The 22,610-nt window shown below is 42.0% G+C and overlaps 1 protein-coding gene across 1 annotated transcript in view; it reads right to left on the bottom strand.

Annotated features, from left to right (window-relative positions):
• Positions 1–22,610, bottom strand: part of LOC126341345 (DNA-dependent protein kinase catalytic subunit-like) — a 526,946-nt gene that overhangs the window by 424,784 nt on the left and 79,552 nt on the right. The window contains exons 7-9 of the mRNA XM_050001770.1: positions 16,192–16,370; positions 10,653–10,918; positions 2,207–2,362 (exon numbers count right to left, since the gene is read on the bottom strand). Coding sequence (XP_049857727.1) covers positions 2,207–2,362; positions 10,653–10,918; positions 16,192–16,370 — 601 coding nt within the window. The remainder of the gene's footprint in view (positions 1–2,206; positions 2,363–10,652; positions 10,919–16,191; positions 16,371–22,610) is intronic.

The raw sequence follows: 22,610 nt of genomic DNA, 5'->3' as shown, positions 1-22,610 counted from the left end.
GCACATGACAATAGTGTATAAAAGGAGCTGTAATGAGAGAGAGAATCAGATGCGCCAGCAGTCGCAGCATGTTGACGTTACCTGAAAAGGTGCTTTTAGTGAAGCTGTATTATCAGAATGAGGAATGTGCTAGTTCAGTGTTACGATCCTATTGCGATAGGAAGGGGATTTTAAAGGGTAAAAGTCCACTGACAAATGCAGCTGTGAGGAGAATGATTTCGAAGCGATGGGTTGTTTAGACGATAGACCCCACAGTGGCCGACCAAGCACAAGGCGTAATGCTGCTGGGACAGTTCAGGAAGAAATGGTGACTGTAGCGGGTTTGTCTATGCACGGGGAAGTCAGCGCTTGTGCAGTCGCGCGTTGCACCGGCATTCCATACACTACTGTTTGGTTGGCACTGAGGTGTACCCTCCGATACTACCCATACAAAATCCACCAGCATCATGAACTGTTACCTGGCAAATTAGTGAAACGGAGGGCATTTTCAGTGTGGTTGTTTCAAATGGCAGGAGATGACAATTGGTTGAGGAACATGCTGTGGACCGACGAAGGTCATTTCATGCTCCGAGGGTCTGCCAATGCTCACAACTTCAGAATATAGGCTACTGAAAATCTTAGAACTGTCATGGAAACTGCACTGCACGTGGAGAAAGTCGCGGTATGGGTTAGATTTACCACATTTACCATCACTGGGCCTTTTTCTTTGAGGAAATGCATGATTCTGGTTTTGTAACTGCTACTGTAACAGGTGAGAGGTACGCCGCTATGTTACAGAATCGCATCATCCCCAGCCTGGGTGATAAACACCTGCTGGAACGTATGATGTTTATGCAGGATGGCGCTCCACCCCATATTGCTAGACACGTGAAAGATCTCTTGCGCGCGCCGTTTGGCCTCCCAGGTTCCCATACTTCAGTCCTTGCGATTATTAGCATTGGGGGTTACCTGAAGTCACAAGCGTATCGTGATCGACCAACATCTCTAGGGATGCTGAAAGACAACATCCGACGTCAATGCCTTATCATAACTCTGGACATGCTTTACACTGCTGTTCACAACATTATTCCTCGACTACAGCTACTGTTGAGGAATGATGGTGGACATATTGAGCACTTCCTGTAAAGATCATCATCTTTGCTTTGTCTTACTTTGTTATGCTAATTATTGCTATTCTGAATAGATGAAGTGCCATCTGTCTAACATTTTTTGAACTTTTGTATGTTTTTGGTTCTAATAAAACCCCATGTCATTCCAAGCATGTGCGTCAATTTGTACCTCTCTATCTACATTATTCCATGATTTATTCAGTTTTCAAATTTATACTGACTTTTTGATCACACAGTATAAATTTAAATGTTAGGAAGTCTTTTCTGATGGTACTTGTCTGGAGTGCAGACTTATATGGAAATCAAACATGGATGGTACGCAGCACAGACAAGAAGGTATCAGAAGCCTGTGAAATGTGGGGCTATAGATGAATGCTGAAGATTAAGATGAGTAGATCATGTAGCTAATGATGAGATACTGAATGAATTGGCGAGAAAAGAAATTTATGGAAAAACATGACTGAAAGGAAGGGCAAACTGATGAGACACATTCTGAGACATCATCAAGGAGTTGTCAATATGGTACTGGAGGGAAGTGTGTGGCGGAGGGAGACCAAGGCTTGAATATGGATGGATGTAGCTGCAGTAGTTATTCAGATACGAAGAGGCTTGTGCAGGAATGACTGGAATGCAGAGCTGCATCAAACCACTCTTTAGCTGAAGACCACAATAACAGATTTTCTCAACTCTTTTGTACCAATCTGGTTTGTTTCAGATTAAAACTACTTAGTTTTAGTCTCTAGTACCTCCCTAATTGCTATAAATTGTGCAAAAAGCAAACATTGTTTAAGAAAGGGGAAAAAAGCAACGAACAAGAGATTCCAGCATCATAACTATTCACCAATTACTTATCATAATTAAATAAATGTGCCAAGCAAACTCATTCAGAGCACAAAAATTCTGTGTGTGATTAATGTACGTACAATTAAAACACAAAGTAAAGAAAATAACACATTGGAAAAGAACTTCAACATATACCATCAAAGGAGAGAAGACATGTTAGCATATTATTATACAATAATTATTAGTGTTTCTGGACCAAAACTGGACATAATCCTAAATATCTGCAGAATATTACAAACGCTTGTTAGACCTACCTTTAATTCTGTAGTTATGTGCCAGAAATAACGATTTCCATAAAGACATATAGTTTTTATATGTGATAATTTTTTGACCATCATTTTGTCTTTCTTTCTGCAACTCCATATCAATCAGCAAGCAATGGGAACAAGTGTGGATTAGTCCTTGATACACTGCAATAAAAATTGAGATGCTTTAAATGGAGAGAGAGAGGCAGAGAGATGGAGAGAGAGAGGCAGAGAGATGGAGAGGGAGGGGGAGAGGAGGGAGAGGGAGGGGGAGAGGAGGGAGAGGGAGGGGGAGAGGAGGGGAGGGGAGGGGTGGGGAGGGGAGGGGAGGGGAGGGGAGGAGGGAGCAGCGAGGGGGCTGTGTGGCGGGGGGCCGAGAGGGGGGGCGTCGAGGAGGGAGGGAGGGAGGGAGGGCGGCGAGGGAGGGAGGGAGGGAGGGCGGCGAGGGAGGGAGGGAGGGAGGGCGGCGAGGGAGGGAGGGAGGGAGGGAGGGAGGGCGGCGAGGGAGGGAGGGAGGGAGGGAGGGAGGGCGGCGAGGGAGGGAGGGAGGGAGGGCGGCGAGGGAGGGACGGAGGGAGGGAGGGAGGGCGGCGAGGGAGGGAGGGAGGGAGGGAGGGAGGGCGGCGAGGGAGGGAGGGAGGGAGGGCGGCGAGGGAGGGAGGGAGGGAGGGAGGGAGGGCGGCGAGGGAGGGAGGGAGGGAGGGAGGGCGGCGAGGGAGGGAGGGAGGGAGGGCGGCGAGGGAGGGAGGGAGGGAGGGAGGGAGGGCGGCGAGGGAGGGAGGGAGGGAGGGAGGGAGGGCGGCGAGGGAGGGAGGGAGGGAGGGAGGGCGGCGAGGGAGGGAGGGAGGGAGGGAGGGCGGCGAGGGAGGGCGGCGAGGGAGGGCGGCGAGGGAGGGAGGCGAGGGAGGGCGGCGAGGGAGGGCGGCGAGGGAGGGAGGCGAGGGAGGGAGGCGAGGGAGGGCGGCGAGGGAGGGAGGCGAGGGAGGGCGGCGAGGGAGGGCGGCGAGGGAGGGAGGGCGGCGAGGGAGGGCGGCGAGGGAGGGAGGGCGGCGAGGGAGGGCGGCGAGGGAGGGCGGCGAGGGAGGGCGGCGAGGGAGGGCGGCGAGGGAGGGCGGCGAGGGAGGGCGGCGAGGGAGGGAGGGAGGGCGGCGAGGGAGGGAGGGAGGGCGGCGAGGGAGGGAGGGAGGGCGGCGAGGGAGGGAGGGAGGGAGGGCGGCGAGGGAGGGAGGGAGGGAGGGAGGGAGGGAGGGAGGGAGGGAGGGCGGCGAGGGAGGGAGGGAGGGAGGGCGGCGAGGGAGGGAGGGAGGGAGGGCGGCGAGGGAGGGAGGGAGGGAGGGCGGCGAGGGAGGGAGGGAGGGAGGGAGGGAGGTCGGCGAGGGAGGGAGGGAGGTCGGCGAGGGAGGGAGGGAGGTCGGCGAGGGAGGGAGGGAGGGAGGGCGGCGAGGGAGGGAGGGAGGGAGGGCGGGGAGGGAGGGAGGGCGGCGAGGGAGGGAGGGCGGCGAGGGAGGGAGGGCGGCGAGGGAGGGAGGGAGGGCGGCGAGGGAGGGAGGGAGGGCGGCGAGGGAGGGAGGGAGGGCGGCGAGGGAGGGAGGGAGGGCGGCGAGGGAGGGACGGTGGCGAGGGAGGGGAGGGGAGGGAGGGAGGGCAGGAAGGGGAGGGGAGGGGAGGGGAGGGGAGGTGAAGGAGGGAGGGCAGGGAGGGGAGGGGAGGGGAGGGGAGGGGAGGGGAGGGGAGGGGAGGGGAGGGGAGGGGCCGTGAAGAACACTGTAATCAAAAACAACAGAGACAAAATTACATCTAAAATATGTGGGAGCCACATATCACTTGTCATATTTCTGGGAAGTCCTAGCATACAAGCTGAGAGAGAGAGAAGCAAGTGCCTAGCCACTGGATTTTAATTACATTTCTTTCAAATTCACAAATTCAATACTTTAAAAGATGTCTCTGTTTCTGAGCTTGTTATCAATAATGTGGAAGATTAACTTTACTGCAAATAAAATTGAAACTATAATATGTTGAATCCCAAGCAACACAAGCTGCTGCTTGGGGTGCAAAGCTGAAAGGGGCACCAGAGGCATCCAAATTTTATGATTTTTATATGGGACATTTCACCATTAGTAGCAGCCACTTGGGACACAAACCTGAGAGGGGTGCCAGCAGTGCCTGAGTATAAGATTTCTATACAGTGCATATCACAATTAGCAGTGGAAGCTGCCAGGTAAAAGAGGGGGGAATGATAAGGCGCTTGTGTGGAAAAATATTATTGAACTGGCCCTGTAAATCCCACATCCTGTTGCCAAGATGCCAGCAGTAACCAGCAGCCACTCCCTTATAGTAACTGCCTCGTAAAAATCTTGTGGCGTTTACAAAACGTGAAGCAGTGGCAGACCCAAAAGCCATACATTGAACATATCTGTTGGGAAAGCCTTAAGAGTCACAAAATAAATGATGAATGGTTCTCACGCTTGTGTTTAGCATTTTGTGCAACAACAACATGACTGAAATATAATTCACTTCAACTGAATTGTATCTGAAATACAGAAAAGTTATAAAACATTCATTTCTAAATTATCATTGCTTCATAAAAGGTCCATTTTTGCTGTATATAAACAAAGTTCTACTTGTTAAAAGTAGAACAAATAAATAATCATAAAATCAAGAATGGACTCTTACAACAGCAAACTCTTAGACTTGTAGGACCAGGAACAATGGGGTCAGAAGTGACAACAAATCAGCTAACCTGGAATCTGAAGCTTCCAGAGCCATAGATTTATTGTTTGAATTACCAGTTTTGAGTTGATTTATGCAAAAATTACATTGTGCCAAACAGGTGTGTTTGCTGTTGCTGTTAGCTACAGCCTTATTACTTACTTAACTATATCACAGGGGATATGAATGGAAGGGTAGGAATTAGGGAATCCTGTAGAATAGTGGGAAAACATGGAAAGGACGAATATAAGGACAAAGGGAACAATTGATTGCAATTTAAGAACAATTTGATCTAAAAATTGCCAACACTTTTTCAAACATAAGGACATTCATAAATATACTTGCCAACAGAACACTAAAGAACTTTATTCTATAATAGATTATATTATCACTAGGCAAACAAGTAGTTTCAAGGCAATAGGTGCCAGATCTTATAGAGGAGCCCAGTGTGGACCAGACCACTATCTAGTAAAAATGAAGTCTTTTTGCCCATGAAAGAATGCAAGGAATGATACAAGTAACATAAATAAAATGAAGCAGATTGAGAAAGATGAAAATTTATCTTTTAATACTGACAGCCTACAAGACCAAAGTATCAGAACACTCTTTGCAGCCAGGATGGAAAGGAAACTGGTTGAATCACATGAAGGAAGTACATAGGAAATATATGACTATATAAAAACTAATGTGAAAATCATAGCACCAGAGGTGTTGGGTAAAAAAAGAGAGCAACCACAACTGTGCAGCAGAGCGGTGGTCAGAGAAAATAGAGGTCCTCGTTACAGAAAAACGAAATGCATTCATTCATGGTTGAGTGATAAATCAGAAGAAAAAAGATATATACAAGAAAGAGAAGGATGAAATAATGGAAAAAAATAAGGATGGCAAAAAATGAAGCATGGGAAAGAACATGTGCCTAGTTGAATAGCAAATTAGGATTTGGGAGAGCAAAAGAAGCATGGTCAGTGTTAAAAGGGCTTTGACAGGATACAAAAAGCAAAACCAATCTCCAACTGATAACACAAATGGAATGGGAAGAGTATATCCAAAAAATTATTAAATGAGGTCAGACAAGAATACCTAGAATAAGGAACAGTGAAAGAGAAAGGACATGAAGATGATGAGATCCAGATTTTATAAAGTGAAGTACTTCAAGCACTGAGAACAAGAAAGAATGGTAAATCACCAGGATCAGGCCTGAAATATGGTGGTGACAAAACTGTGAAACTGATAACACAGCTCTTCAACAAAATGATACATGAAGCTTCAATACCCAACGAGATGAAGCTAGGTTTCATTAATACCATATTTAAGAAAGGGGATCGCAAAATTTGTTCAAACTATAGAGGAATTTGTGTTAGAAACACATTAATGAGAATTTTGCAAAAGTAATTAAAAACAAACTGGAAAAAAAGTTTAGAACCCAAGAAGAACAATGCGGATTTACAGCTGGGAGATCATGTGTAGACCATATTTTCACATTACAACAGATTTTGGAGAAATGTAGGGAAAAATCAAAAAATATAGGATTAATTTTCATAGATCTAGAAAAAGCGTATGATATTGTTCCAAGAAAATTATTTTGGAGAGCACTACATATGGCAAACATAAACCCTTCCTTGAATAAAATAATACAACAGATTTATAAAGATAACATTTGCCAAGTGAAAGTTGGTAATAAACTTTCATAGAAATTTAGAACAAGCAAAGGCCTTTAACAGGGATGTCCCATGTCACCATCATTATTTAAAACCTATATAGATATTAGCCTTAGAAAATGGTCTCGTAAATGTAATAGTATGGGATTAGAAATAAGAGATAGAGTTTACCTACATTATTTATTGTTTGCTGATGATCAAGTAGTCGTAGCACAAGATGGGGAGGATGCTAACTATATGTGCAATCAACTAGCAGCAGCATACAAACTTGGGATTTGAAGATTAATTACCAAAAAACAGAATACTGGACTAATGATTCAGATGAGCTATACATTGAAGGAAAGAAAATCAAAAAATAAACACTGTCTGTTACATCTACATCTACATCTACATCTACAACCATACTCCGCAAGCCACCTGACGGTGTGTGGCGGAGGGTACCCTGAGTACCTCTATCGGTTCTCCCTTCTATTCCAGTCTCATATTGTACGTGGAAAGAAGGATTGTCGGTATGCTTCTGTGTGGGCTCTAATCTCTCTGATTTTATCCTCATGGTCTCTTCGCGAGATATACATAGGAGGGAGCAATATACTGCTTGACTCTTCGATGAAGGTATGTTCTCGGAGTTTTAGCAAAAGCCCATACCGAGCTACTGAGCGTCTCTCCTGCAGAGTCTTCCACTGCAGTTTATCTATCATCTCCGTAACACTTTCGTGATTACTAAATGATCGTGTAACGAAGCGCGCTGCTCTCCGTTGGATCTTCTCTATCTCTTCTATCAACCCTATCTGGTGCAGATCCCACACTGCTGAGCAGTATTCAAGCAGTGGGCAAACAAGCGTACTGTAATCTACTTCCTTTGTTGTCGGATTGCATTTCCTTAGGATTCTTCCAATGAATCTCAGTCTGGCATCTGCTTTACCGACGATCAACTTTATATGATCATTCCATTTTAAATCACTCCTAATGTGTACTCCCAGATAATTTATGGAATTAACTGCTTCCAGTTGCTGACCTGCTATTTTGTAGCTAAATGATAAGGGACCTATCTTTCTATGTATTCACATCACATTACACTTGTCTACATTGAGATTCAATTGCCATTCCGTGCACCATGCGTCAATTCGCTGCAGATCCTCCTGCATTTCAGTACAATTTTCCATTGTTACAACCTCTCGATACACCACAGCATCATCTGCAAAAAGTCTCAGTGAACTTCCGATGTCATCCACCAGGTCATTTATGTATATTGTGAATAGCAACGGTCCTATGACACTCCCCTGCGGCACACCTGAAATCACTCTTACTTCAGAAGACTTCTCTCCATTGAGAATGAAATGCTGCGTTCTGTTATCTAGGAACTCTTCAATCCAGTCACACAATTGGTCTGATGCTTCATATGCTCTTACTTTGTTCATTAAACGACTGTGGGGAACTGTACCGAACGCCTTGCGGAAGTCAAGAAACACGGCATCTACCTGGGAACCCGTGTCTAAGGCCCTCTGAGTCTCATGTACGAATAGCGCGAGCTGGGTTTCACACGACCGTCTTTTTCGAAACCCATGCTGATTCCTACAGAGTAGATTTCTAGTCTCCAGAAAAGACATTATACTCTAACATAATACGTGTTCCAAAATTCTACAACTGATCGACGTTAGAGATATAGGTCTATAGTTCTGCACATCTGTTCGACGTCCCTTCTTGAAAATGAGGATGACCTATGCCCTTTTCCAATCCTTTGGAACGCTTCGCTCTTCTAGAGACCTACGGTACACCGCTGCAAGAAGGGGGGCAAGTTCCTTCGCGTACTCTGTGTAAAATCGAACTGGTATCCCATCAGGACCAGCGGCCTTTCCTCTTTTGAGCAATTTTAATTGTTTCTCTATCCCTCTGTCGTCTATTTCGATATCTACCATTTTGTCAACTGTGCGACAATCTAGAGAAGGAAGCACAGTGCAGTCTTCCTCTGTGAAACAGCTTTGGAAGAAGACATTTAGTATTTCAGCCTTTAGTCTGTCATCCTCTGTTTCAGTACCAGTTTGGTCACAGAGTGTCTGGACATTTTGTTTTGATCCACCTACCGCTTTGACATAGGACCAAAATTTCTTAGGATTTTCTGCAAAGTCAGTACATAGAACTTTACTTTCGAATTCATTGAATGCCTCTCACATAGCCCTCCTCACACTACATTTCGCTTCGCGTAATTTTTGTTTGTGTGCAAGGCTTTGGCTATGTTTATGTTTGCTGTTAAGTTCCCTTTGCTTCTGCAGCAGTTTTCTAGCTCGGTTGTTGTACCACGGTGGCTCTTTTCCATCTCTTACGATCCTGCTTGGCACATACTCAACTAACGCATATTGTACGATGGTTTTGAACTTTGTCCACTGATCCTCAACACTATCTGTACTTGAGACAAAACTTTTGTGTTGAGCCGTCAAGTACTCTGAAATCTGCTTTTTGTCACTTTTGCTAAACAGAAAAATCTTCCTACCTTATTTAATATTTCTATTTACGGCTGAAATCATCGATGCAGTAACAGCTTTATGATCGCCGATTCCCTGTTCTGCATTAACTGATTCAAATAGTTCGGGTCTGTTTGTCACCAGAAGGTCTAATATGTTATCGCCACGAGTTGGTTCTGTGTTTAACTGCTCAAGGTAGTTTTCAGATAAAGCACTTAAAAATATTTCACTGGATTCTTTGTCCCTGCCACCCGTTATGAACGTTTGAGTCTCCCAGTCTATATCCGGGAAATTAAAATCTCCTGTTATTTGGGATCCATTTTAGAAATCGTGGGAAAATCAGAGTCAGAAATCAATAAAAGAATTATAAGTGGACAGAAGGTCATTGGGATGCTTAACACAGTCTTATGGAGCAGGAATGTAATGAGCAGAACTAAAAAATTAATATACAAATCCATATTAGAGAGTGTGGTTCTGTATGGAATGAAGACCTGGACAATTAACCTAACCTGAAACACATTTAAAAATTACAAGCTCTAGAGATGGACTTATGGAGAAGACCAGCAAGAATCTCCAGGAAAGAAAAGATAAGGAACACTGAAATAATAAGGAGAATGGAAATAAAAGAAAGAATATATGACGTTATGGATAGGGAGAAATTACAGTGGTACGGGCATGTATGATGAATGGAGAAAGCCAGAATACCAAAATTGATACTGGAGTGGGAACCAGAGGGGAGAAGAAGAAGAGGATGACCTATGACCACCTGGCTCCAAAATGTACAGCACACAATGAGGAGAATGGGCGCACAGGAAGAGAACACACAAGATTGAAACACCAGGAGGAATATTTTGAAAATATAGTTTAAGAACGTTTATTCTTGGTAAGGTAATTTCCAAGTAAATCATTATGTTGGAGGTAAGCCTCTGTAATGAGGAAAAGGTCAAAATAATAAAATAAGAAACTATATCACACAAACTTTCAGGCAAAATTCTTACAGTGTTAACACATCTTCCAGAGTTCTTCCATTAACCACATTTCTCATTAACTTTGTTGCAGTTTTGATTATTTAAGTGAAAGTGGAATTACAGTTGAATGACAAGTTGAAATTTTGCATACTTAACTTATCACCAACTATTCCGTTTTTGACAAACACAAAGATCGGACATAGGTATATAATCCACTACCATTAAATCTTAATCCAGTAAGTAATGCGTATTTTCTACTTTGAAGACAGTCTCTCACAAGTTTTAAGAAGTATTGTGTCAGGTGTGCTGCATGTTCAAACTTCTACTTTTTAAATTCCAATTCAATTCATTTTTGTAGTTCTTAACCATCTTTGGAAGATCTGCCTAATGGAAACTTTTAGAAATTGGTTTCTTGTTAAAGTAACTTAATGTAAATGAACAAAAAATTTCAGAACACCATGACAAAATTGCACTAGAATTACAACACACTTGTTTTGGCATTCCCTGGTCAAGTCAGAACAATCATGAAAATTTACAACATAAAATGTTTCCAACCAACAAGTTGTATGTCACATATGACACACTTTGTCCAAAATGCCATTTCAATTCAACAGATAATGCCATCAGTAGTAGTAAGAGTAAATATGTTCTTTATACAAACCTACTACATTTATAAAGTCTTCCAGCAGCACCAATTTAGACAAAGATAAGTTGCAGAAAAAGCTCTGCATAGCTTTAATTATGCTAAATGTAGTGCTCTCATAGGCATGTGGAAAAATCTGAATAAGTAATACTGTAATGTGTTCCAGTGATAGCTGCTGTGAGTAATGTACGATTTCTTTTTGCAGGAGTAGCTTTCCCAATGATTCCAAGTACTGAGGTAAATGCCACACTCTCTTCATGCATACATCTTCTTGTGTTGAATACCTATAATGTTATGAAGCATAGTTACATTTCAAAGAATTAAAATTTATTCAATATAACAGTACTGACAGCATGGAATACTCTGTTTTACAAAATTCTTAGAATAAAGTACAATAACAGTAAGGGAAAAGATGACACAATCAGCAGATGCTACAAGGAAAACAGGTGTCATAACCAGCAGCTGCTACAGTAGGTCACTACTAACCCATGTGTAGACCACCATTAACACCACAACACAAATGGTTGTGTTTGGGATGAACCTATGACTAGGAAGCATGCATCACACTGTTTTCTGGATGAATTGCAGTTCAGCATTATACCGGATGATGGTCGTTGGCAGTCGTAGGCAACCTGAGGAGATGTCTCACTCTTTCAGTGCTTTTTTTTTTTTTTTTTTTTTTTTTTGGGGGGGGGGGGTGCACATCAGTATTACACCTGGTGCCATAGAGTGAAGATGAGTCATCAAGTATAACTTCAGGCCACAGTTGGTTGTGAATGAGGGAACTAAGATGGTACAACAGTATCTCTCAGACACCCTATGTCCTCTCGTGTTCTCTCTTCCTGCAACAGTACTGTGGTGTCCATTCAACAGGACAATGCTCATCCACACATGGCTTGTATATCTATGAACTGTAATCTTGATGTTGAGCTATTCCCATGGCCAGCAAGATACACTGATCTGTCTGCAATGGAAATGTTTGGGTACTTGCTTGGATATCAACTCCATCTCAGTGCCAGAATCGAGGATATCAAGGACTAGTCAAAACAGTTGTGGGCAAGCTTGTCGCAGGAAAGGATACAACAGCTTTATGGCATCCTAACCAAATTATTACAATCATTCACATCAGAGGGGTGCAACATCATATTTATTGTAAATATAACTCAATTTTCTAATCACTGGAATAACATCACATACCGTTTCAATCACAGAAGTTTCATTGTGTTCCCTTCTCCCCTTCTGGGTGCTTCAGGCAGTGTATATAAAATGACACAAAAATGTTTAAGGATGTCACCAAAAGATTACAACATTTTGAACTAAAATTGGTGAAGAAAAAAGTGTCACTTTATTTATTGGTCGCCCCTTATATGTGAACAAATGCAGTTGATACAAATAAGGAGATAAATAGTACATACCAGTAATTTTACCTTCCAAAATAGCTGACAATTGTCACAGTACAGTTCTTTTAATAGAGGCAGGGAAGCAGTAAAACAAGCAGGTACCACCATAATTACTCTCATTTACATTCGTTCTGTGCTTCCACATATCTTAAAAATCACTCTGTGATCAGGGTTGCCACAATTTCCCAAGTAAAATTCCCTGATATTTCCGTGATTTTCAGACACATTTCAGCATTTTTCCCCTGACAAATTTTGAGATTGATTGACTGATTGATTAATTGAGAGGGTTAATGGGGCCAAACAGCAAGATCATCAGTCGTATGATTCCTAAGTTACTCACAGAAGAAAGCGGATCAGCCAAAAGTGGATGGATCCAGTAAGGGGAGTAAACTATAAAATAAGTTAAAACACACACATACACAGTAAAAGGCATAAAATTGTACACCAAATCTAAAAACTGGAAAAAAAAGAGTGAATCCCATGGGGGAATGGTCACAGATTCCCAGACTGAGAAAATGTGAGAGGGGTCCCAACCTCAACCACCATGCCTCTGCTCCAAGAGTAAAGCAAAACCTTATATCTGGAAATAACCACTTTCACAGAGGAAACTGAGGACCAGTTCAACCATCTGTGAACTGTCTGCTAATATAAAGTTAAGGAATACTGTACTTAGCATGAAGAGGACATTCTATCAATATGTGGGATATCATCAGTCTGGCTCCACAACCATACTGTGGCGGTGGTTCGTTGCACAGAACACAGTGGGTGAGCCTGGTATGACCAATAAATGAACGGCATAAAGCAGTGGACTCCTTCCAAGAGGAGGAGAAGGAAGAGCACCAAAGCACAGCAGTCTCCTCGATTGTAGTGAGTTTATTACAGAGAGCAGGAGCGCACCAGATGTCATTCTACTTTGGGGCAAAGAGAGATTTGACATAGATCTGCATATCCACAGCTGGAGTCATGAAAGGGAATGGAGCATGAGTATCAGCTTACCTAGCCAAACAGTCACCCCTTTCATTCTCTGGGATACCCACATGACTTGGGACTCACAGAGAGTGAACTGAACAGGCAGCACGGCCAAAGGAAGGAAGGAGAGAAGGTAATGTATAGCAGAGATCAAAGGACGATGAGAGCAGCACTCTGCTCAATGACTCTGTACATATTAAAACACTGTGGAGAGAGGCCTTAGTAACAAAATGGGGGCCCCGGTAACAGCTAGCAGCTCTGCTGTGAACACACTACATGATTCTGGCAACAAATGGTTTTCTAAGCCAGTAGGAGACATGAAAGTGTATCCCGCTTTATTTATTGTCTTAGAACCATCAGTGTAGAAAATGGTAGGACCCTGGAACTCTGGAAGGATGGAATGTACAAGACACCGTAAGACCATAGGGGCAACAGATACCTTACGACTCTGGAGTAGATTGGTCCTATTCTGTGGTCTAGGCATCATCCGGGAGAGGGGGGGGGGTGAGAGAAAATACACGGGGCACGTTTCAGTGAATGGAGACAGAGATGAAGATCCCAACAGGGAAGTTACATGCATTCCAACCAGCAATCCCACCCATGGGCAGTGATCAGGGGGGAGACATCGTTCACTTGCAAAGAGAACAGGGTACACAAGATGGTCAGGGAATCTGTGAATGGCAATTGTGTAAGAAACCAGGAGTTGGTTTCATCATATTTGTCTGTGAGGAGACTGTCAACGGGACTAGTGTGAAAGGCACCAATAGCCAGACACACCCCTTAATAGTGAACAAGATCAAGTATTTTCAGAATGGAAGGAGCCATAAACTTGACTTCCATAATCTAGTCTGGACAACAACAGAGCACTGTAAAGATGGAAAAGAGTAGCATGGTCTGCAACCCAAGATGTGTGGGTCAGGAGGCAGGAGGCAGAGAGCATTAAGCTTCCAGATCCATGTAGTCTTCAGGCAGTAAATATGGGGCAGCCACATGTGTGTAAGGGGGCGTACTATGAACTGGCGACAAATATGCATAACCCGAATTTTGGAGGGAGAAAATTGGAAGCCATGGGAGACACCCCACACAGATGTCCATCGGATGACCCCTTAGAGCCAGCACTCAGCAGATGTTACTGAATGGGAGCTGCACCAGATGCAAAAATAGTCAACATACAATGCTGGGGTAACCTGAGGGCCAACAGAGATTACAAGGAGGAAGAGTGTAACACTTTAATACAGAATCCTGAGGGATGCCATTCTCCTGAATCTGAGGAGTGCTGAGTGAAGTGCAAACTGGAACTCTGAAGAGCCAGTGGGATAAAAAAAAAAAAATCACGAATAAAAATCTGAAGGGGGCCACAAAAACCCCAGTCAAAGAGGGTAAAAAAAAAAATGTGATGGCACCAAACCATATTGTATGTCTTATGTAGGTCAAACAAGACCGTAACAAGGTGCCGACAGCTAGTAAAAGCCAGTTGGATTGCAGTTTCGAATTTGAGTAAATGGTCAGTTGGGAGGCATTATCAGTAAGGGAATAGGTGGCACTAATGTAAGGATTGGACAGAGTGTGGCTTTGGGGCCCTCAGAGCGCAGGTCTATCCTCCAGTCCAAGGGTGCAAGTTTCCCATTCTGAGAATGCTGGGAAGGGGTGTTCTGAGATGGAGCCCCATCCCTAGTGTGAGCCGGAGAAGAGGACTTTACCCTGGCTGAGGAGGAGGGGAGGGGGGGGGGGTTCCTGGAGGGGAAGTAACAGGAGCCACCAAGGGTGAGGAAATGGAAGGGGGGCAGTGTGGGGGTATGGGGGAAGGATGAGGATGGGAAGACATAACTGAGGCATAGGTAGAGGAGAGATTTACAGGTTGAAGTCTGTCAAATTTCTTCTGGGCTTGAAAGTAGCTGAGAATGTCATGCTTCTTCATTTCCTAAATTTTTCCCCCCCTTCATGTACACTAGAAACTTTGGTGAGTAGGGAGAATGGAAACCAGAGCAGTTTACACAGTTAGGCTGTGGGAAGCAATATAACCTTCCAGCTTGTCAACACGGAACAACATTCAGAAGAAGTGGAAAAGAAGCTATTCACTCAGTGCATTCAGAATGCAGTGATGGAACCAATTTTAATACAACTGAGAGAAAGCAACAACTGCGAGCTTTAATAAGCAATATAGGGAAAAAATGTAGGTATATGAGAAACCTTAATAACATTCTTTTTTTTTTAAATCTATTCTTATGTGTGTTGCTACAGTACCACACTATTTTTCCCCCACTACTGTGTATTTTGTTTAGTTTCAATGTGCTACAAAGTTGTTTTCACGCAATTCAACACTGCTTTAGGTAAAGGAATCATTGAATTGTTGGTAAAGTCACATCTACACACTAAAATTACTTTAATTCTTCCTGTTTGCATTTTGTCCCATTACTCTGCAATACTGCAGTTCCTTGTACAGTTTGTCACTTACAATTCAATGTGTCATAAATGTAATTTTTTTTGTAAGTAATGCCATACTCTTCTTCCTCGTAACGCGAGTTGTCACAAAGTATCACGGTTTGCACTACGTGAGTTCACATGCCCTGAATCACTCACAAATTGTGTTGTCAGCTGACATTTTGTAACAAATATCTGTTGTGTTCCCACAATTAATGTCATCATTTCCATGGAAATTTATCCTGGTAATTTCCACAATGTCTAAAATAATACAATTTTTTTTTTTAATCTTGAAAGAACATCTTTTCATGATAATGTAAGCAATACATGTAACTAAACACATTTGCAACTTTTTTCACAGGCTGAAACATGACTTTTTTCCTGTGAGTTAGTTGTAACACTGGTTTCTATTTTTTATGAGTAGTGAAGAATCTCCTTTTAGAAGGTAGCCATCATATTGTAGACAAAAATTACTGATTTCTGATCTTTTCCCTGGACTGTTTTTCTAATATCTGAAATTAACAGATATTTGCAACAGAATAAAAATGTAATGTGCTGCTGACAAGTCTAGTTTTTTGACAAGCATTATAGAAATTCTGTAAACACTCTTACATTAATCAACTGCGTACTATGCAACTTTTTTTCAACTGACATGTTTTACATTACAATTACATTTACAGAACTAAATTTACAATTTTTATCAAGTAACCCTACAGTGTACATTGCAAATTAACAGTAACAGAAGAAATATTTCAAAGGATACTCACTCCAAACATATACCCTCAGCACATTGCAAAATAAAACAAAACGCATATTCTACATCTTCTGATGACCAGCGGGATTCACAAGCCTTGGAGAAGTCACCAAATGCTTTTATGACTGTATGAAGGACAGCAATTGGTGTGGATTTACTAGCCATTTTTTCGTGGAAATAACCAATGAAATACTGTAAATGAGTAAAATACAAAATCAAGAACAGAAAATTTGATCAAAATGATTTGGAAGAAAATTGCTATATTGTTACTCAGAAATTGTCAACACTACTGCAAATTGTTTAACGTTGAACATAGATGTCCCTTCCATGCCACGTGGCCTAACTTCGGAAAAGTTCTAGTCTGACCATCACGAATTTTTATGTAACTGTATGTGATCACTTGCATAAGTTTCAAATGAACATTGGTAAAGTTTTACTTTCAGCAAATTAATACTTGGAGAGATACAGTCCTTGTTTGATGGTGCAGCATTCAACCATGTACCCCTGTGCTTATGGCAACTTTTTTAGAAATGTCTCCGGCAGTATGTGCTTGGACCATCTTGTACAACTTTTTGCACTCTCTTGCACAGAATAATAAAAAAGATTTCATGCAAGAGTTTCATACACACAACTAACTCAAGTCATCCAAAAATGTTACCACTTGAGAGAAAAAAAAAAAAAAGAAAAGAAAAGAAAGTGAGGTTTGGTTTGTTATACCTCTGGAAGTAAGTGTGTGACAAATCCTAAACTTTGCCTGCAGTAACATACCACCACGATTTCTTAGAATATAAAATTTCATTCTCAAAAAAGTATTTTCTGCAAAACTGGAAATTTGTGGTAAGGTCTTATGGGACCAAACTGCTGAGATCATCAGTCCCTAAGCTTACGCACTACTTAATCTAACTTAAACTAACTTACGCTAAGGACAACAAACACACCCATGCCCACGGGAAGACTCGAAACTCCAACCGGGAGGGGAGGGGATGGGGGGTGGGGGGGGAGAGTGTGACAAGGCGCCTCAGACCATGAGACCACCCCAGGCGGCTATTTTCTGCAAATTCTTAACAACCGACATTTGGACTCCTCTGTTGGGACCACCTCCAGAGTCTTGTGATGTTTATCACAGATTGAGCATAGTAATTTATGGGGAAGTAAAATCAGAAGTCCTAATGAAAATGATGAGAGCTTAAAAAGGGTAAGATAGATATCTTTAAGAAACAAGAAAGTGTTTTTTTTTTTTTAAAACAAAAAAGTATTTTTGTTTTTTAAACATGTCTATCATGTTCAGCTCTATAAAACTCCTCCTTTTTATAAAAATGAAAGAGTAAAGAAAATATAATAATAAGGACAGTGTTCTTTTCGTGTGTCTAATAATCTGAGGCAATCACGTCAACTTTTCAGCATGGAAGTTTGCAATATTGCACTTAAAGAATGTGTGCTATACCACTGTGAAAAGCATTCTAGAACAAAAACTGTAGCATCTGTTGTTACTAACATTTCATACAGAATGAGCCACAGGAAATTATTGTGTTAAGCAATGGATCCACTTTGGTCAAGAAGCAAATGGCTTGCATGAATTAACTGAAGAAATAGGAACAAAAATTTGCAGTCTGTCAAGCTGTCATTACATTGCCTAACATTAAAGTTTGAATCTAAAGCAGGTCTTCATACAAAATGTGCTCACGGAGCAAGCACAGTACCCTCAATATTGGCACAAGGTGGAGAGTGTAGAATCAAATGGAGAGCCAAGTGTGGGATACAACAGCTGCCGTCACATGTTTGTCAGTCAATTTAAATCCACGACCAGTTGCATGGAAATCACTATATGAAATATTATTGCTACTGATGAAACAAATAAACAAAAGTGCACATGTGCCACATTATGATATTAACATATACTTCTACATTTTTCTTCAATTACTTTGTGAACTGTTATATAAAAATGATGTACTGGAAGTGTGAGATTCTCAGGGTTTGTTTCTCCCTCCCCCCTCCCCTCTGAGCAATTGCTTCTGTGTCCAGACTAATTCTTCTTGTGCACTGTAGACACAGAGCACAGTTTAGATTGCGATCAGACAGTAAGTTTCTCAGGTGCATCTTCTTACTTTTCATTGTAGAGAATAATTGTTCACAAGCGTACATGGAACAGAACAGTGATTAATATTGCAGCCACCTGTTTGCAAAAATGAAGAAATCTATCCTGAGTAATATGTCTATAGAATTCTAAGATGTTTTTCATGTACTGACATTTATCTGTGTGTTCTCTGTCACACTGCAGGTTAATAATTTCTAGTTTTTGCTCAGGACAAATCTCTTCAATGTTTGCTGGATATGGAGAGGATAACAGATCAAAATCATTTTGTAATACCGGCAGATCTTGAGAACATTGCTCAAATTCTTCCTTGCGGGGTAGTAAAATGTGTGAATAACACTAAGTCTTTGTCAACAACAGCATCATGCACATACAATAACTTACGAAAATGAGCTGGATTTCCTTATTTCCTTTTACCAGCTGCTATTTTTGCCCCCCTCACGGGAACATCTCATACCAGACAAGTGTAACCCCACATATTTGTGTGGTAGAGTAATTATGGTGTATGTGTACGTGGAGACAGTGTTTGCGCAGCTATCATCGACGTAGCGTAACTGGGACGGAATAAGGGGAACCAGCCTGCATTCGCTGAGGGAGAAGGAAAACCGCCTTAAAAAGCACCCACAGGCTGGCCGGCACATTGGACCTCAACACTAATTCGCTGTGCAGATTCATGCTGGGGACCGGCATGCCTTCCAGCTCAGGAAGCAGCGTGTCAGACCGTGCACCTAGCTGGACGGGCTAAACATGGTCATACCCTAGCACAAACTACAGAATCATCAGTGTTTGCCAACTGATGGAACAACAATTTAGGTCTGTAGAGTTTGGAATGATGCACCATTTTTTCTGGTCAAAATTAGTGAATGCAGTGAAGGAAGTCCATGAAAAATCAGACCTCCAATCAAGACAAGAGGCTGCATGCATTTATGAAAAAGAGTGGTGGATTGAAATTTATGTAACACACACATTGCCAAAAAATTCATTTTATTGGCCGTGAAAGATTGACAGTGCTGGATTCTGGAACAGCACGTTACTGCAGCTATTCCAGCTCCATCAGTGCCAGCATCTGGCTGGCAGTCTAGTTTTCCTTATGATATTCAACAGTAAATTAATGACACCCCACAAAAAATTCAATCTGTTTGCAGTAAACATAAACCTAAGAACACAAAAGAAAACTCTTCTAGCTTTGGTCTAGGACACATTAACAGGCTTGAGACCCTACGGAAACAATCAATCTTATCAAACTTGGGATCCTGTGGTACAGATACCCACACACGGCTACTGCTGCACAGCTTCGTGCATGTCCACCATGGTGATCCAGATGCTGGTTTTCTCATCTTAAAAGAAAGCACCAGTGGTTAAGCCACAATGGGCCACATCAACATATTTATACTTTTTTTCATTTGGACACTTATGTTCTGCATAACTGCAAACAATGTTAATACAAAATATAGAATGTTTTAGGCTGAAACTAAACTATCACATCAACAGCACAGTGAAATAAAAAGACACATTCAAAATCTTCATTGGCATTAAGCCTTTTCCAGAACATGTTGCAAACTTCATCAAAATCTACACATGCGACAATGTTGAAAAACCTGAAGGCAGTTTATAGAATAAGTGTTGCAACTGTTCAACACTTTCACTACCCTAGTCTCCAGTTCCTTGGTAATGCATAGTTAAATTTTGAAATTTATCACTAATGTGAGTCTTTAGTTACTGCAGCAGTAAAACTGGTTGGAGTATGCTTCTTTTCTGTATTTTTTTGAGTTCTTCTGACTTGGGCTCATTCCCTATGCACCAGGAGTTTTGATGTTATCTTCCCCAGACAGTAATAAAAAACTGGAAAACATAATAAAAAAATTATGATTTAATTTGTGTACCAGGGGATTACGCCAATATTTTCACTGTGTTTTCATCACGTTATTTTTTAGGTTTATACACATGCATTGCAAATTCAAATCTACGTTTTTAGTTGGTTTTTGACATGGCCTTTCTAACAAAAATAGTTTAAAAGAGCTTGCAAAAAATACTTTTCCATAAAAGAGTGTTAAAAATACCCATTTTTGGCATTCTTATAAAAGTCACCAACTTAGTCCTCAATTTGTAAAATACTGGAAAGCAGAAGGAAAACGAAATTTTATGTTCTACGACCTGGTGATGTTAAATTATCATGTGCAAAGTTTCAGGTTTATCATGCACTTACTTCTGGAGATATAAAACACTCATCTTCACATTTTTTTCAAGCAGCTACTTTCTCAGCCAAATTTGCTTCCAATTATCTATACAAAAATTGCTCAGGAATTTATTATTATTATTATTCAGTGCAAGAGAGTGCAAAAAGTTAGTGCACGAGGGTGCACAAACGTATACAAGACGGTGTAGTTTTGTTTCTTTCTAGAAAATGCTGCCGTAGATGGTATGTCCCAAAATTGCCGCAAGTCTCCGCAATATCCTTTCTTTCAGGAGTGCTAGTTCTGTAAGGTTTGCAGGAGAGCTTCTGTAAAGTTTGGAAGGTAGGAGACGAGGTACTGGCAGAAGTAAAGCTGTGAGGATGGGACATGAGTTGTGCTTGGGTAGCTCAGTTGGTAGAGCACTTGCCCGCAAAAGGCAAAGGTCCCGAGTTCGAGTTTCAGTCCCGCACACAGTTTTAATCTGCCAGGAAGTTTCATATCAGCACACACTCCTCTGAAGAGTGAAAATCTCATTGTGGAAGTGACTGTATCTCCATAAGTATTGAATTGGTGATTGTGAAACTTTAGTAAAGTTTGTTAGGCACATGTGCATATGTCAAGACAAAATTTCATCAAAATACATATGGTCACGTGGGAAGCTGTAGACCACTTGGCATGGAATGACCTTGTTACTAAATAAACCCTATTTTGCTGTCAACAAAGATTTACTATAAGAGTACAAGGAAGTCTGCACAAATGATTACAGATACATTTGACTCACTGGAGAATGTCATGGAAATGGTGAAAAACCTGAATTAACACGAGATTTGAAGATGCCAGTAATACTGTGAAAGCCTAGTTACAAACTTCCAAGAAGCATTATTAAGGGACAAATTTAAGAATATACGACAATCCCCCTGCACATAGCTCCCATAGGAATTCCAATGACAAGACTAGACTAATTACAGTCACACATATGCATTTAAGCACTCATTTTTCCTGCACTCCATACACAAGTGGGACAGGAAGGAACAGTAATATTTCATGAAAGTGTTAAGTACCCTCCGCCATACAGTTGTTCACAGATTATGGATGTGCATCTACACATACATAAATGGTAATGAAATGTACACAAGAAGCAGTGACTAAACTTCAACGATGGAAAAAAAGGAACTAAAGTTGATATGTGTGTTTCTACATCTGAAATATGATGTCTATTCAAATTTTGCGCCAGTCACATTAGGGTGATGCCTGTAGCATTATCATGAGGATACAATCAGGTTTGCTTCGAATACACGCTGTAACAATTGTAATCATTAGTTACTTCTGAGATTAGACCTGGTGAGTTGATGTTCGTCAATAATGCCTTTATGATGACAAAAACGCCATAATTAACACCTCTGAGTTTGAACAACATCATGTATTAAGGCTATGAGAAGCTGGATGTGTCTTCCACGATACTGCAGAAACACTTGGCAGGACTGTAGCCAATGTATGTGACCGTTGGCAGTGGTGGTCACAGGAAGGTACACTCACAAGAAAACCAGACTCTGAACAGCCATGTGACACTACGCAGGGGGAAGACCATCATGCTCGGCATATGGCTCAGGTGCATTGTACTGCATCTGCAGCAGTGATCTAAGCAGCTGTTGGTACCACTGTTACATAACCAGCTGCTCGAAATCACTTACTTCGAGGACAGCTCCATACCAGAAGCCCTGTTGCGCGCATTCCACTGACCTAAAACCACCACCATTTGCCACTTCAGTGGGGTCAATGAAGAGCTCATTGGAAGGTAATGTGGAGGGCTGTTACATTTTATGATGAAAACTGGTTATTCCTTGGTGCCAGTATTGGCAATATGTTGGCTAGTAGGCGGCCAGTTGAGAGCCTGCAACCAACCTGTCTGCAGCCTAAAAACACTGAACCTTCACTTAGAGTTACAGCCTGAGCTACAATTTTCTATGAGATCAGGAACACTCCTGGTTATCCTATGCACCCTGATTGCACATATGTATGTCAATCTGATGATAATTCAACATGCTGTGCTCCCTTTCATGAACAGCATCCCAGGGGGAATTTTCGAACAGGATAACGCTCACCCACATACTGCTGTTATAAACCAACATGCTCTACAGAGTGGACATGTTGCCTTGGCCTGCTCGG

Source organism: Schistocerca gregaria, chromosome 1, assembly GCF_023897955.1.
Source record: "Schistocerca gregaria isolate iqSchGreg1 chromosome 1, iqSchGreg1.2, whole genome shotgun sequence".
In the NCBI taxonomy this organism is placed as follows: domain Eukaryota; kingdom Metazoa; phylum Arthropoda; class Insecta; order Orthoptera; family Acrididae; genus Schistocerca; species Schistocerca gregaria.
The sequence above is the reverse complement of the archived record's forward strand: the minus strand, read 5'-3'. Positions and strand labels throughout refer to the sequence as shown.